Genomic DNA, 16,822 nt, shown 5'->3' on the forward strand with positions numbered 1-16,822 from the left:
ATTTAGAGCCATTAGATTGACCTAGATATACTCCAGCATGTCTTCTATTCTTCCTTCCCTGAATACCTAGCTGCAGGGTTTCACAGTGGCTTTATGTTCCACTGCAACACACATTCTTATCTTTTTTATATGAAAAAGTTTGGGAACCCCTCTTAATTCTTTGGCTGAGCTTTCAAAGTAGCAACTTCCTTTTAATATATAACATGCCTTTTGGAAACTGTAGTATTTCAGCAGTGACATAAAGTTTATTGGATTAACAGAAAATATGCATCATAACAAAATTAGACAGGTGCATAAATGTGGGCACCCCAACAGTGATATTACATCAATACTTAGTTGAGCCTCCTTTTGCAAATGTAACAGCCTCTAGACGCCTCCTATAGCCTTCGATGAGTGTCTGGATTCTGAATGGCAGTACTTTCGCCTATTGGTCCATACAAAATCTCCCAGTTCAGTTAAATTTGATGGCTGCCGGGCATGCACAGCCTGCTTCAAATCATCTCATAGATTTTCGATGATATTCAAGTCAGGGGACTGTGACGGCCATTCCAGAATATTGTACTTCTCCCTCTGCATAAGTGCCTTTGTAGATTTCCAACTGTGTTTAGGGTCAGTGTCTTGTGGGAATATCCAACTCCTGTGTAACTTCAAATTTGTGACTGATGCTTGAACATTATCCTGAAGAATTTGTTGATATTGGGTTGAATTCAGCTGACCCTCGATTTTAACAAGGGCCCCAGTCCCTGAACTAGCCCCACAGCATGATGGAACCTCCACCAAATTTGACAGTAGATAGCAGGTGTTTTTCTTACATTTCTAGAATGTAAATTGCCGGTGGGATGGCATAGGCGGCACGACAATTTGCCGAAGTTGCCTTGAGAGGAGACTTCAGTGATTATGGCACCGCATATGCCATCCCACCGGCGATTTACATTCTCGACGGTGGGATGGCATTTCGGGGAGATTAGTCGCCCGCGAAATGGGAGATTTGTCGCATGGCGACTAATCTCCCAGTCTGTCACAGCCCTAACACAAAGTCTTCCATCCAGGGGCAAACTGTGCATAACATATTAATGCTAGAAATATAGACCCTAAGAAATATACATTGTGATGTCAGCCAGACCTGTTGAGCCTGTGCTGTTAGTGTTCTTTCAGTCAGGTCAGGTCCTAAGAGCCTTTGTGTAATTCAAAAAACTAATTTCTTCCATTCCAGGTCAGGGCATTTCAAAGCAAAAATACACTAATATTGATCATTCTGCATATTTGTATTTCCTTAAACCTATTTATATATTACGATTATTATTTCGAATCTCTATAATATTATTAACCATGTGCTACCCCACAGGAGTATGGGACGAGCCCAGCAATCAATAAAATTGTAAGCCACGTGCTCGGCTCAGAGAGGAGCATGCAGGGAAGCTGCAGCAGCACGGCTGAGGAACGGACAGACAAAGCAGAAGCTGAGCCGGACAAGGAACGACTGGGAAAGCAGCAGGTTAGCATCTTGGCCTGCAGTGTCTGGGAGCACCTTAGGTGCAAACAGCTGACACCTAGAGAACACAGAAAGGGCCAGACTGGAGCAATTTTATCCCCTTGTGCAAGATAATGGACCATTAATATGTTTAGGGACGTGAGAAATGCAAAAGTTCATATTAAGTGAACAGTTAATATAAAAACACATGATTTTCAGTGTTATAAGATACCATTTACTATGTTGGCCTTTTTTTATCCCGCGGTTGCTGAACTATACCTTTGTAAGGTTCCACAGAGTAAATTTTTCTAGTTCTTGGTATGTGCTCAGGCAGGTTATTCCCACTGTATAAGCTGTATATGTGCTGAGCTCAGTCCCATCCATTGTGCAAAACTGCATTCTATGTTCAAGTACAGGTATGGGATCTATTATCCAGAAACCCGTTTTCAGAAAACTCCAAATTACAAGAAGGCCATCTCCCACAGACTCCATCAAAGTATTCACATTTTTAAAAATTTCCTTTTTCTCAGTAATAATAAAACAGTACCTGTACTTGATCCCAACTAAGATATAATTACCCCTTATTGGGGCAGAACAGCCCTATTGGGTTTATTTAATGGTTAAATGATTCCCTTTTCTCTGTAATAATAAAACAGTACCTGTACTTGATCCCAACTAAGATATAATTACCCCTTATTGGGGGCAGAACAGCCCTATTGGGTTTATTTAATGGTTAAATGATTCCCTTTCTCTGTAATAATAAAACAGTACCTGTACTTGATCCCAACTAAGATATAATTACCCCTTATTGGGGCAGAACAGCCCTATTGGGTTTATTTAATGGTTAAATGATTCCCTTTTCTATGTAATAATAAAACAGTACCTGTACTTGATCCCAACTAAGATATAATTACCCCTTATTGGGGGCAGAACAACCCTATTGGGTTTATTTAATGGTTAAATGATTCCCTTTTCTATGTAATAATAAAACAGTACCTGTACTTGATCCCAACTAAGATATAATTACCCCTTATTGGGGGCAGAACAGCCCTATTGGGTTTATTTAATGGTTAAATGATTCCCTTTTCCCTGTAATAATAAAACAGTACCTCTACTTGATCCCAACTAAGATATAATTATCCCTTATTGGGGGCAGAACAGCCCTATTGGGTTTAATTAATGTTTAAATAGTTTTTTTTTGTGGGGGGGGGGGTTAGTTATTTTTAAGTTACGGAGATCTGAATTGCGGAAAGACTCCTTATCTGGAAACCCCAGGTCTCGAGCATTTAGATAACCTTTCCCATACCTGTACCATGAACATTACCTGCATTGGAACAAATGAATTTGAGCAGCCTTAGTGGAGTTGTCACAGTCCTTTTGCATAGATTCCAAAAAAGCTTTAACGGCTTGTTCACCCTAGTAAGGTTCTGATTGACACAGACGCAGGTGATGTCGGCATTTGTGTGTAGCTGCTCTTGTTAGTAGTTTAGCACTGAAGGGAATACGTTGTGGCTGTCAGTGTTATTCTGGCAAGGCCTCACATACTCCTCATAAGCGACAGCCGGGCTTCCCCAGTTTTTAACATCATTGCCAAAAGGCCAACTGTGACAATATCTGTTCTCCCCATAAAGCGTGCAGTGAAGGCTGCGGTACTTGACTAACTTTCTCTTAGCTGAGCTTATTCTCTACTGATCATTCTCATCTTGAGATACGCCAAAATGTTAGAAAGTGACAATGTGTTCAAATATATTTTTTTGTTTACTTGCCTAATTAGAGCTGTGGCACAAGTATGCTTTTGGCCGGGTTCCATTTGTAGCACAGGGATGCAGCAGTTGCTTGGATTGTGCCATGTAAATGTGCCCCCAGGCAGGACATACAGGGCTTCCCATACCGCCTCTTATGCCTCAGGGCCTCACTGCTGCGCTCCATCCCGCTCTGCTCTACTTGAATCCTTGTCAGCATGGAAAGAGTGCACAAACAGTTTGATTGGCTAGAGGGCCCTTCAGGGGAACAATATTTATTGTAAATGGCAGAATTTAAACTGGGCTGTATCGGATGGGGTGCTGCAGTGCAGTGCTCACTACTTGAATGGCCAAATCAGGCAAAAATCATTTGAAGACCAAATATAATAACAAATGAAACAGATTGCAAATTGTTTCAGAATAGCATATTCTACAGCATACTAAATGTTAATTTAAGGTAAATAACCCCATTAAAAGGTACAGTTTGTGGCATTATATGATACTGTTAACCTTATAGGATGCCCTGCTAGGCTTAAAATATCTGTTTATAGACTGCACTGAATTAGTGTCGCTGTAATGTATCATGGAGAATGTTAGTAGGTGTTACTTGCTCTTACCAACCAGAAATTAGAGTCCCCCTAGTTTAGTATGAAATGCTCCATATAGTAGGTCACTGGAATAGTCCTTTAATGGCTGAGTTTGATTAGAAGTCAGAATTCATATTAAATGTATTAGGTTACATTTTACTTTCCCAGTGTTGCTGTATTGTAGCATGGCCTAGCTAAGCACAGCTTGTGTTGGGTGCCATGTCTTCTACTGAAACATATGGCAATAACTGTTAGGCACATAGCTGTGCATTGCCCTATAATTGTTTTGCCTTCTCTCTTTTTAATCATGTGCTAGGTTGTGTGTCCTTATGTGTTTACCTGTCTATCCATACAGCTAGAGGAAAAGGCTCGCCAAGAAGCAGAGGTCAGAGAACAAGAAGAACTTCAGCTGCTGGAAGAGCAGAGGCAGAGGGAGGAAGAGGAGCGGCTTAAGCAGGAGCTGCAGCGACATCAGGAGTGTCAGGCTCTGAAAAAGAAGAAAAAGGAAAGATCTAGTAAAGACTCTCATAAGTTAGATCGACTGGCACACCACCCACTCTGTAATAAAGAACCTATAGCAATTACCTCAGAACTTGTTCCAAATGGAACTGTGGAACAGCCAGAGATAAAGGAAACATTACCCGTCCCGCTGCTTGGAAGTCCAGCTCATAGAACAGAGCCAAGTCCGTTACCCGAGGCCCTGAACAAGCCACCACATCATACAAATGGCAGGGACTGCACTTCCCACACACACAGAGAAGCAAAGGCAAAACAGCACGAGCAGCTTTCTCTGCTCCTTGACTTGGCCCATCACAAGGAATACAGTGTCAAGCAGAAACAGCCCAAATTGCAAATTCCAAAACTAAGCCCTGAGCAAGTGAAAAAGTCAGAGGCATGTAAGCCCCCAGATGCTCAGGCCAAAGTGCGGAACCACAGCGAAGCCAAAGTGCGAGCAGTAGAAGCTCCACCAGTAGTGGAACAGAAAAGGGAGGAGAAGAAATCAAATGGCAATAACAAGAAGCAGCCCAATCATGTGAAGGAAGAAAAGACTTCTGGCGCTGGGGACCCCTTCATGCACAGCGAGCAGCCACAAAACAACAAGCTCCTCAAAGCAGAATCACCCCAGCCAAAGGGCAAGAACAAGAAGAATAAAAAGAAAAAGGGCGATAAAATCAACAGCTCCATTGGTAAGAATTCCTAATTTGGTTAATCCAAAGAAATTGCATCGTCCAATTGGCCAGTGTTGCATTGGTGCAATGTGCCCCTGCCACACAACAACTCGCACGGAGATGGTCTTGCCTCCTTTCTATTCTTATGAGGTTGAGTGGGGTCATATGCAATAAATGCAACATTTTGTTCTGTATGGTTCTGTCTTGTATGGAAGCTGTAGTGTCTGAATTGTGGTGTTAATGTTTCTTTCCCATTGCGTTCTATAGATGATGTATTCCTCCCAAAAGACATAGATCTGGACAGTGTGGAAATGGATGAAACAGAAAGAGAGGTTGAATATTTCAAAAGGTAAATATAAAAACTGATTTAAACAGTACATGTGCTTTCTGTAGCCAAAGGTGCTATGGGGTTTCTGTACCAGTCCTGGGACTGGTGCCCTGTTTCTTGGTCACCCCCACTGTCAAAGAAATGGTAGGTAGTTATACTGCCACTACTCTGGCCAGCTTGCCGCTAATGCAGGTGTGCTGGGAGTGGTGCCACATTTTTTTTTTGGTCATTTCCAAATATGTAGATAGTTATCCCACTGCTGCTTGGTCTCCACAGTGGTACGAGGAGAACTGCAGAAAGGTGTAGGTGACATTTGTCAGAGGTTATATGAGATGCATAGCCATCATTAATCCCCTAAATGTCACCCAGCTGGCTTTTATTTACCCATTTTCACGGGTAAATCTTCCCTTTTTTGACAGCATGAACATGAAGTCCCTTTATTTGATACATACCATAAGTGCCCGCTGTGCCCTATGTATGTTTGGTTAAAGGGGTGGTTCACTTTAAGTATTTTATAGATCCCATTCCTAGCAACTTCGCAATAGGTTTTTATTTATTTTTAATAGTTTCTGAACTATTTGCCTTCCTCTTCTGCCTTTTTTCCAAATGGGCATCACTGACGCAGGCAGCTACAAACTATTGCTCTGTGAGGCTACAATTTTGTTGTTATTTTTATTGCTTATCTTTCTATGCAGGCCCTGTACTATTCATATTCCCATCTCCCGTTTAAACCACTGCCTGGTAAATAAGACCCTAGCAACCAGATAACTTCTAAAATACCAAATAGAGAGCTGCTGAAGAAAGAGCTAAATTGAAAAACCTTAAATGAAAAAATGACAACCAGTTGCAAATTGTCTTAGAATATCAATGTGTACATCATATAAACTCCCCATTTAAGTTCATTACCCAGTAATTGTATGTTTATTGGGCTGTCTCCTGGTTACATTTATCTGACAGTCTTGCTCCTCTTTACAGGTTCTGCTTAGATTCTGCCAGACAGACAAGGCAGAGACTTTCCATCAACTGGTCCAACTTTAGCCTCAAGAAAACCACCTACGCTGCCCACTGAATTTGCACCATGAAGCGGTCACCCTGCAGGAACCAATCCCACTGATTTACGCCCTGCTGTTCCAAGTGCTTGCCAGGCCACGAGCCGGTGCTGCCTTGCCTTCTCCCAGTGCCGCGTGGATTTGCACTGAACTCCCCTTATCATTCTTGCCGACCTGAGAAAGAAAGAAAAATGCCACTTTCTACCTGAATTTGTTAGCTTGTGTGCTTGTAGTCTGTGAGTGAGACTTTGGTTGTAGCAATACGCTCCTCTCCTTATTGCCTTGGCCTCTGACCTGAGACTGGTTCCTTGGGTTTGGTGGAGGCAAAAGAAGCTCATTTCATTATAAACAGTGGCACCCATCACTTCTGCAGTCAACTCTCCCTTTTTTTTTCTCTCTCTCCCCTAAATTACACTGACTACTGGCAAAGGAATGAATTTCATTATCGTCTCCGGAACTTCCCAGACTGACGGAAGCAACTCCTACCGGACAAGCTTTTGTCACGTCCTCACAATCTACTGTTCAAAAGAAGTGTACGAGTTGCGCCGTTTGTGTTTGATTTCTCCTCCTCAGACTTGTAGCCGGCTTGTGTAAGAAATACCCGCAGAATGAGACCGAAACGAGAAAAAAAAAAATACTCACACTATCGATCTGTTATAGAGTGTATAATTGTATTAACACAGATGCCCGAGTGGCTACTTTTTTAACATATTGTTAAGTAATATTAAAATCATGTCTTTCTTTTTGAAAGATGGAATACATTAGTATGGCAGAAGAACTGGCTATTTGTCTCGTTTGTCCCCCAAGCTCTCTGGATCTCTGCTCAGTGCCATCACTGTGAAGCATCCCTAAGGGGACTCTCCAATGCCTTCATGGTATGAGCCCCCCACTTTTAAACTGCCTGCTGCATAGTCTCAGTTGGTGCTTAAAAGCCGCTTTAACTACTGCACCAATAAAGGAACATATTTGTATTTTTGGAATATGGAGTTGATTGCTCTGAATAGCCAAAAGGCTTATTTATAAATGTAGGGCCATTAAAAGGTTTGGTCCCTCAATTTATGCCAGTATAGTGGGCTATTGTAGGATTTCCATATTCTGTTTAAAAGGGTGTTATTGGTATTATATAAAACTTATGTGGGGTTATGTAATAAATGGCAATACGTTTGCCCAGGAGCAGTGACCAATAGCAACCAATGAACTGATAGCATTTAGTGGTCACCCTTTTAAAAGCAAACATCTTATTGGTTGCTATGGGTTACTGTCTGCTTAGGGGCAAACCTAGTGCCTTTTATTACATATGGAGGATAAAGTTAAGACATGTTAACCCAAAAATATTTTTTTTGCCTTCTACAAGAAAACACAATTGTAAGCAACTTTCCAATATAAAGTTAGTACAAATGGTTGGCCTAACTATGATTTATGTGAGTTATGCTTTTTTTGTAAACAGTGCGGCAAAGGTCAGTCTCCTCCAGCAAAGAGATCTGTCATTCTGCTGGCTTCTGTTACACTGCTTCAAAAGCCAGAGAATAGCAAATATATTATTATTTTATTATATTATGTTATCATATTATTATATTAATATATTATTGTATTTATATGATATCTATCAACCATTAGAAGTTTGTAATTAATGTATATTGCAAAGTTGTTTACAGTTATGTTTTCTTAGGCAAAATTTTAATTTTGAGTTGACATGCCCTTTAAAGGGCTGCTACACTCTCAGCATTTTGTGCAGTGTGTTAAGTACAAAGAAATACCTCTTTGTGTTATCTTTCTATGCAGACTAGGCTGTACCTACTATGAAAAGAAGACTCTTACGTACACGTTTTCAGATGCTCAGTCTACTCTGTGAGAGAGGCATCAGCAGATCAGTCTCCCAGTCTGTCTGATTGGAGCGCAGGATAGTCTTTAGAAGGTGCCCGCCCAGGGTGCTATATGTCTATATTGCTAGGTGAATCCCTATAGGCGGTCTGTGTAAGAGGTAATTTGCTATTGTTCTACTGTCTTGTCACTAGATGGCGGTATAATTGCAGTTACGAGTGTAGTCTAGTAGGGCAGCGCCAGTGACGTGAGTGGCTGTTGTGTTAGTGAACTAGAAAATCACCTGCTTTACAAGGGCTGCCACAGCATCATGGAATGCTCACAATAGAATTTGCCCTTTTCACTAAAATATTATCCTTCCGTTGCAAAGGCATTAAATAGGTGGGTGGTTCTGCCTGTTCATTTCTATTAATACATTCAAGAACTTTTCTCTAAGAAAAATAAAGTAGCTATAAAGCTGCTAGCCCCTTTGTGAAGTGGAAATTAGACATCTTCTAATGGGTAGAGTTGGATGGAGTATAGGTTGTCTCCCCAATGCCTGCTTTATCTGTATCACTCCACCTCCCAATCGCTTACCCTCTACATTTGTAGATGGTAAGCTCTTTTGGGCAGGGCCCTCTTCACCTCTTGTATCGGTTATTGATTGCTTTATATGTTACTCTGTATGTCCAATGTATGGAACCCACTTATTGTACAGCGCTGCGGAATATGTTGGCGCTTTATAAATAAATGTTAATGTAATGTAATGTAGTGGGGGGCTGGAAAGCCTGGTTCACAGTGTGTTTGCATAATTATTATTTAACATTTATTTATAAAGCGCCAACATATCCCGCAGCGCTGTACAACTGCTTTCTTTGGCTTAACAGCCACTTGTCCATCTCCAAATTGTCCATAGTCATTAACACTTTACACAGTTACTTCTTTATTCTAAGACGCGGAGGGCTTGGCGTAGATCGGAAGTACATCTCCCGTGGCATAGATTGGCAGAGTATAGAACTATGGGAGAGAATGCAGGAGCAGATAGGCGTGGGCAGCAGACAAACAGCAATGGGAAGCTAAGGGGTGTGAATGAAAGGTTTCCCTCAGTTTTCACCTTTTAATAAATCTGTGCCTGTTAGAGAGCTGTGAATTTTTCTCCAGGAAAGGGGTGGCAAGGAGGATGGAGGGAGGGGTAGGGGCAAATATGAAACCAATCTAGGAAACCACAGGTGGAGCAAGTTGACTAATAACGGGGTTATACAGTGTTCCAAGACATACAACTAGTCCTGCTGTTTTTGAATTATTTTACACAATTGTGTGAATTGGATCAATAAGTAGTGAAATGAGCTGCCTGCGGGGGGTGTAATGGCACTAAAGCTGCCCATGCCTTGCGTTCGTATGATTCAGTATCTTATCAGGTACCAGTGTATAGGCACGCCGGCCTGGCATTATGAGCGGCTCTAGCTAAGTGCTGTGATTGCTTGGCAGGCAGCTCGCTCCTGTGAGTAGGTGTGCTATGGAATTCCCAATGTGCTCTTGGGCTTGTGTGCCTCTGACTCACGCTCTTGGTTTTGCTTTACCTTATTCCCTTATGATTCATGATAAACCCAGCTGGGGTGGGACTACTGACACCCTTATGGCCACCGAGGCTTCAAGGATATTAAAGTGTAAGTCAAGCTCATTTCCAGCTCATTCAGATAGAGCTATGAGTTATCTCACATGAATTCAGCCTCTCTGAGTCAATAAGTGAAGCATCTCAGCCTTATACCCTGCTAAACTTCATTCCCCAGCAGCCAGCGCTCACTTTGTCTGTCTGCTGGGCTTTGGTTTCAGTGGAGGTCTATATGTACTTTCAGCAATGGTGTCTCGGGGTGGATTAGTTTGTGTTCATAATGATTATAAGTCATTACAGGGTCATTGCAAATTATCAAGCAGAAAATGTAGTTTGTCATATAAACTGATGCTACAGGGCTGATTATTAAATTCTGATGCTAATTGCACTGGTTTCTGAGCCGCCCTGTAGTAATTATCTGTATTAATTACTAATCAGCCTTATATTGTGCCATTTATATTCTATATATACAGTATAGTGTGCCATTTATATTCTATATATACAGTATAGTGTGCCATTTATATTCTGTATATACAGTATATAGTGACATTTATATTCTGTATATACAGTATAGTGGGCCATTTATATTCTGTATATACAGTATAGTGGGCCATTTATATTCTGTATATACAGTATAGTGGGCCATTTATATTCTGTATATACAGTATAGTGGGCCATTTATATTCTGTATATACAGTATATAGTGACATTTATATTCTGTATATACAGTATAGTGGGCCATTTATATTCTGTATATACAGTATAGTGTGCCATTTATATTCTGTATATACAGTATAGTGGGCCATTTATATTCTGTATATACAGTATAGTGGGCCATTTATATTCTGTATATACAGTATAGTGGGCCATTTATATTCTGTATATACAGTATAGTGGGCCATTTATATTCTGTATATACAGTATAGTGGGCCATTTATATTCTGTATATACAGTATAGTGGGCCATTTATATTCTGTATATACAGTATAGTGGGCCATTTATATTCTGTATATACAGTATAGTGGGCCATTTATATTCTGTATATACAGTATAGTGGGCCATTTATATTCTGTATATACAGTATAGTGGGCCATTTATATTCTGTATATACAGTATAGTGGGCCATTTATATTCTGTATATACAGTATAGTGGGCCATTTATATTCTGTATATACAGTATAGTGGGCCATTTATATTCTGTATATACAGTATAGTGGGCCATTTATATTCTGTATATACAGTATAGTGGGCCATTTATATTCTGTATATACAGTATATAGTGAGTGAGTCTCTAAGCTCAGGTAAGTGACAGCAGCACAGAGTATGGGCAGGGAATCAGCAGAAAAGTAGATGGGGGGGGGCTACTGGGGCATCCTTGGGGGCACAGACCTTTCCTGCTAAAGGGCTGTGGGTGCCTTGGGCTGGTACAGAAGCACAGAACATAATGTACAACATTTCTAGCCTCCTTCTTTAGTTAGGCTTTAGTTCTCTTTTAGGGTAAATAACCCCTATAAGAATAGTTTGCTGACCTGCTGTGCTACCTACTTGCTACCAAACACAATATTGAGTTTTGCTGTATCTCCAGAGGTGGTCCTTATTAGGCCACATCCATGCGCTGAGCTTTATCCAAAGTTTAGAACATAATGGAGCTCGTTCCGATCTGTTGGTAAGGAACGTAAGTTGTTTTTAACCTGCCTAATGGGTATCTGTCCGATCTTCAGCCAAATATCCCTGTTGCAGGCTGCCAGTATGGCCCTGGGCACAGCTGGGAGTAAAGGTTGTGCTGGAAGTTGTGCTTCAGTGCTAGCTGGAACCCTAAGGCAATTTCCAGCTGAAAAGCTAAGCTTTACTTATGTTTATATGGTAGGTGTCACTACTTTAACTCATGTGAAATGTGCGGAGCAGTCGGAGGTGGCCCGCATTCATTTAAAGGGCAATATCCCACAGGGTGTAAGCAGCAAAAACCCTCACAATTGCACTGACCTAAATAACCCTACCAGAGCCCACGTGAGTATATCTTCTATACACTGACTGCTGTGGAGGGGCAATTGTGAGGGTTTTGCCATGTGTTTGCTGAGCTGGAAATTGTGTGGGCAGCAAGTTCTTGTGTGTCTTCATGTCTCCCCCATTTTACAGCTTCCAATATTGGTTGAACTCCCTTTTACCATTGTCATTGCCCTGGGCTGTAGAGGATGGAGCAGGGTCACCAATTCCCACACACTGCTGTGTTGTGGCACAAGGGGCATTTGTATGCAGCAGCTGGCACAATACTGTCCTGGGATACATGCCCCTGCTCCATGCCTCTAGAGGGCAGCACTGGGAAATGTCACTGTAGGGGGAAATAAAAGCATCCTTATTAGTATGTTACCTTCCAGACAGGGCTGCCATGTATAATCAAGGGGCACCATACGATTAAGTTGGTGGATCCCAGGTTCTTAACCCTTTGCCCTACCGGGCCTTTTGGGTGCTGAGTCATGTCAGTTATGAAGAATGGGTGATATTTAGTTTGGGTGCTGCCTTATAGCTCCTACACATGGGCATTATTTTGACGCATGTTTGAGAAGCAGGTGTGACAACATCTACATGCATTTGCTAACTGATTCCATAATATTTTGCATGTTTTTACCCACCACAAGTTGACATTCTAGCACTGTCGCGGTCCATTGCGCCTTTTTTTGTGTATTTTTTTTTTTAAAAAAAAAGCAACGTGCTGTATTCCCTTGCATTATACATTAAACCCCCATGCTAAAACCCTGCTCCTATATATGTATATAATGTGTATATCTTGTATATATTCACAGACCTATTGAGTTTCTTCTTAGTGCAAACCTTTTTACCTATCATTTTCCCAGTGCAGCGTTACGTTCATTATCAATCAGCCAACATTCATATGTTCCACAATGAGTTTATATTTATCTGTCCCACCCACAAGATTAGTGAATATAGTACAGACGGGAGGCCAGGCCTGGGGCTGAGATACTGACCTGTTAAATGGGAGTTTCTGGGTTGAGTAACATCAGTCCCTCAGTGGGTGCCCAGAAAGATTGCAGCCACCTTAGCCAATAATTAACGAGTGGGTTGTTAATTACCTTTGAAGCGAGTGAGAAGCAAAGATACAGTAGCTGAGGAACATGTTAATCAGTGTGACACAGTACATTTGGGTTCGGCGCTGGAAATGTCAAACCTGCTTCTATTGTACCTTAATATAGATCTAATAACTGTGAGTAACCTTTGGATTGTATACTAATAAACAGCACACACACTGCTCCTTGGTTACTAGCACTAAGTTCATGTGACTGAAACTCGCACATTTTAAAAATAATGCACTTAACACCTAAGCCCACAATATGGATGCGGAGTCCCACAGTGAATTCCAATATCTTTATAATGCACCAAAGCAGCAAATGGAGGTACAGGAATGGGATTTATTATGCAGAATGTTTGGGACCTGGGACTTTCCAGGTAAGGGATTTTTCTGTCATTTGGGTCTCCATCCCATAAATCTTAAAAAAAAAAAAATAAACCCAATAGAGCTGTTTTGCCTCCAATAAGGATTAATTATTTCTTAGTTGGGATCAAGTACAAGGTTCTCTTTTATTTGTATAGAGTTATTTGTTTAAAATGGAGTCTGTGGGAGATCCCATACCTGCATTTGATTGGTATTGGGTAGATAAAAGTGCCTGTGGGTAGGGCTGCAGACCTGCAAGGGCAAACAGGTGAAGAAAAGGGTTACATGTGACTGTTGGATTAGTTGGAAGCAGGTCTATTCAGACCTACACAAGTCTTTAGTACCTTTAACATTATAAGGGTCATTTAATACCCTGGACATATTTGGGCCAGATTAAAAATCCAGCGCAAGGTGCATCTGGATCCTGGATTTGGTGCATCCCTAGTCATAACATCTAATGTCCTTATTCTTTCCTAACAGGGAATGGAATGACAGGTAAAATAGACTGTTGAACATACAGCAACCAATAAGCAGGCAGCATTTACTTGGCGGCTGTATTGACATGTAATTGGAATTATGTAGACCGCCATATTAACCCAAGAACCAGCATGCATTCATTTGGCTTTCTAAAGTCCAGTAACCCAGAGACTCCATTAGAAGCAACTCAATGAGGGAGCTGAATAGAGCAAATGTTAAGGAATGTATTTATTTTTAACAGCAATTGTATAATTTATGTGAGCCACAGAACAGAAGCAGTAGGAACAGGTTTTTGCATTGGAAAATTTGATTTAAGCTCTTCTCCTACTATTCTACCCCTATGGCAGTTTGCTTCACAGTCAGCCATTTCCAGTATTCTTTGCCGAGTGCTGCCCTTCACAGGAGGTTAAAATAACAACTGCGATATTGTTCATTATTAACCCCTTTGAAATCAGATACTCCAGGGTAAGTTTATCTGCACCAATGGGCCAACCCCCCCCCCCCACTAAGGGCAGGGGCACATGGGGAGATTAGTCACGCTGCGACAAATCTCCCCGCAATGTCATCCCACCGCCGATTTACATTCTAGCCAGTGTGGCATAAGCGGTGCCGCAATTTGCCGAAGTTGTCTTGAGAGGAAACGTCGGGCGCCGTGTATGCCACCCCACCGTGATTTATATTCTAGCCGGTGAGATGGAATTGCGGGGAGATTTGTTGCGGCGCAACTAATCTCCCCATGTACCCCTGCCCTAAAGCTTGCAAAGAGTAGAACAGGCCTGGGGGGGGGGGGGGGGGGGGGGGGGGGTGAGACCCTGACCTGGGAAATGGGCGTTCCTACACTGAGTAACCAACCAGACTGGCAATCTGTGGGTTCAGGCAAATGCCAGAGGGGCTGCTGTAAGATGCCATAGTCACTCACTATTTATTGGCCTGGGGGGCTGTTTGGGTCTCTGTGTACTTGAATGTCAGGGACTAATTTGAATCTTAATCCAGACATGCTTTGGTGATAGAGATGTAGCGAACTGTTCGCCGGAGAACTAATTCGCACGAAAATCGGGTGTTCGCAAGTTCGCGAACTTTTAGCGAAGTTCGCAATTTTGGGTTCGCCTTAGCTGGAGCCAAATTTTGACCTCTCACCCCAGAGCCAGCAGATACATGGCAGCTCTCCCTCCTGGACCACCCCCGGACCACTCCCTTCCATATATAAACCAAAGCCCAGCAGCCATTTTACATTCTGCCTGTGTGTGCTTGATGAGTTAGCATAGGGAGAGAGCTGTGCAGGGGTTTGAGGGACAGTTTAGGTAGCTTTGCTGACTAGTAATCTACTTTCTACTGCTCTGTATGTAGCTGCTGGGGACAGCTGTCCTGCCGATCTCATCTGCTGTAACCCAATAGTCCTTGTAAGGACTGCTTTTATTTTCTGATTACTGTTACTCTTCATTGTGTACTGCAGCTCCGTCTGTGTGTGTTGGAGACAGGTGTGCTGCTCATAGTAGTGCACTAAGCACCAACCACACATTCACATCATTTTTTTTTATTTGTGTTTTTTTACTTTGCTACTGTAATTTATAGAGCCCAGTGCTATTAGTCTAGCTGTGTTAGGGACTGGTGTGCTGCTCCTAGTAGTTCACCCCCAGCACCAACCAGAGATCACTTTTGTTTTATTATTATTAATTTTTTTTTTATTTATTTAACTTACTGTTCTTTAACGTGTCCAGTGCTGTTTGCTGTTATTCATAGTAGTGCACCAAACACGTTACACATAGTAGTGCACCAAACACGTTACACATAGTAGTGACATTGCATTGCAATAACATCACCTGAGCGATGTTTTTCCACCAACAATAATATATTCTGTATCCACTACTGCGGCGTTTTGTCTTTGCGTGTGAACCGGCTGTAACCTTTACACGACTTGATTGGCATGTAGACGCCGGATGTTTTAAAGCAGTTTATTACACAAGTTTAGGAATGTAGAGTGATTTCTGCCCTTTACAGCACAAAACGCAACGCTGTGTCAACAACGTATTTTTCAGAGAAGTTTTTGCCCTTGATCCCCCTCCTGCATGTCACTGTCCAGGTCGTGGCACCCTTTAAACAACTTTAAAATCAGTTTTCTGGCCAGAAATGGCTTTTCTAGGTTTTAAAGTTCGCCTTCCCATTGAAGTCTATGGGGTTCGCAAAGTTCGCAAAAGTTCGCACTTTTTGGTGGAAGTTCGCAAACGGGTTCGCGAACTTTTTTTGTGAGGTTCGCTACATCTCTATTTGGTGACAATTTCTGGCCCACAGACTCCTGAGAGGCAGGATATGTTACTGCTCTGTCCCTCCTGAGACTAAATGCGGCCACACATGCTAAATGCTAACACTGGGTCAGGCAGTCACCTCAAGCACAGTGCATCTATTAGAATGGGTCATCAGATGGCAATAATATGTGGCAGTCGTATATCATGTAGGGGAAGGGCTTCAGTTTTAGAGACTGTCTTGCCATTCTTTCTGAACTTGGAAAGCTACAAAAAATTATATCTATTGATTGCCACTTCTTGCTGGGTGATTGGGGTGTCAGAAGAAGCCACAGCTGCTCCTCTTGGTCCTGTCAGTGCAGGCCATGTTAACATAACAGGACTACTGTATATGGCTCACCGATGGCTACATTGCACATCATCCAGGACTGCAACTACAAACATTACAGCTATAAAAACTGTTCATCTGCTCACCCCATTGGGCCTACAAGGCTACAACTGACCACACAGCCTACTGGAGAACCACCTGTAGCTCCCCCTGGTGGCAGCTATATTGCAACCAATCACCACTTCACTTGGCTGCAGTGAATAGCTTATCACAAGATAAACATGGTGCCTATTATTATTTTACTCCGCATGTTCAATCTCCTGTATAAAGGAGTTACCTACTGAAGTTGTGTTGTTTTTCTGGACATCTATTGGTCCACTTACTGGTTGAGGACAATAATGCTTTAAACTGGCCAATGTCTTACAGCTTCTCTGAGGCAGTGAATGAATCACCAACCAATGTACATCTGGGTACTGAAGGCCAGGCCTGGGCTGGCCGTCTGAGGATTCTGGAAAATGCCATTGGGGCTGCTGTAAGATGCCAGAGACACAGCAGTGATTCCGGGATTGTT

The 16,822-nt window shown here is 42.0% G+C and overlaps 1 protein-coding gene across 1 annotated transcript in view; it reads left to right on the forward strand.

The window, feature by feature from the left end:
* The window catches only part of fam193a (family with sequence similarity 193 member A), a 50,234-nt gene extending 42,917 nt beyond the window's left edge, over positions 1 to 7,317 (forward strand). The window contains exons 20-23 of the mRNA XM_004911263.4: positions 1,346 to 1,495; positions 4,156 to 4,987; positions 5,237 to 5,318; positions 6,273 to 7,317. Coding sequence (XP_004911320.1) covers positions 1,346 to 1,495; positions 4,156 to 4,987; positions 5,237 to 5,318; positions 6,273 to 6,366 — 1,158 coding nt within the window. The 3' untranslated portion in view covers positions 6,367 to 7,317. The remainder of the gene's footprint in view (positions 1 to 1,345; positions 1,496 to 4,155; positions 4,988 to 5,236; positions 5,319 to 6,272) is intronic.
* The last annotated feature ends 9,505 nt before the right edge of the window (positions 7,318 to 16,822 follow it).

The sequence above is a fragment of the Xenopus tropicalis genome, chromosome 1 (genome assembly GCF_000004195.4).
Source record: "Xenopus tropicalis strain Nigerian chromosome 1, UCB_Xtro_10.0, whole genome shotgun sequence".
Taxonomy (NCBI): domain Eukaryota; kingdom Metazoa; phylum Chordata; class Amphibia; order Anura; family Pipidae; genus Xenopus; species Xenopus tropicalis.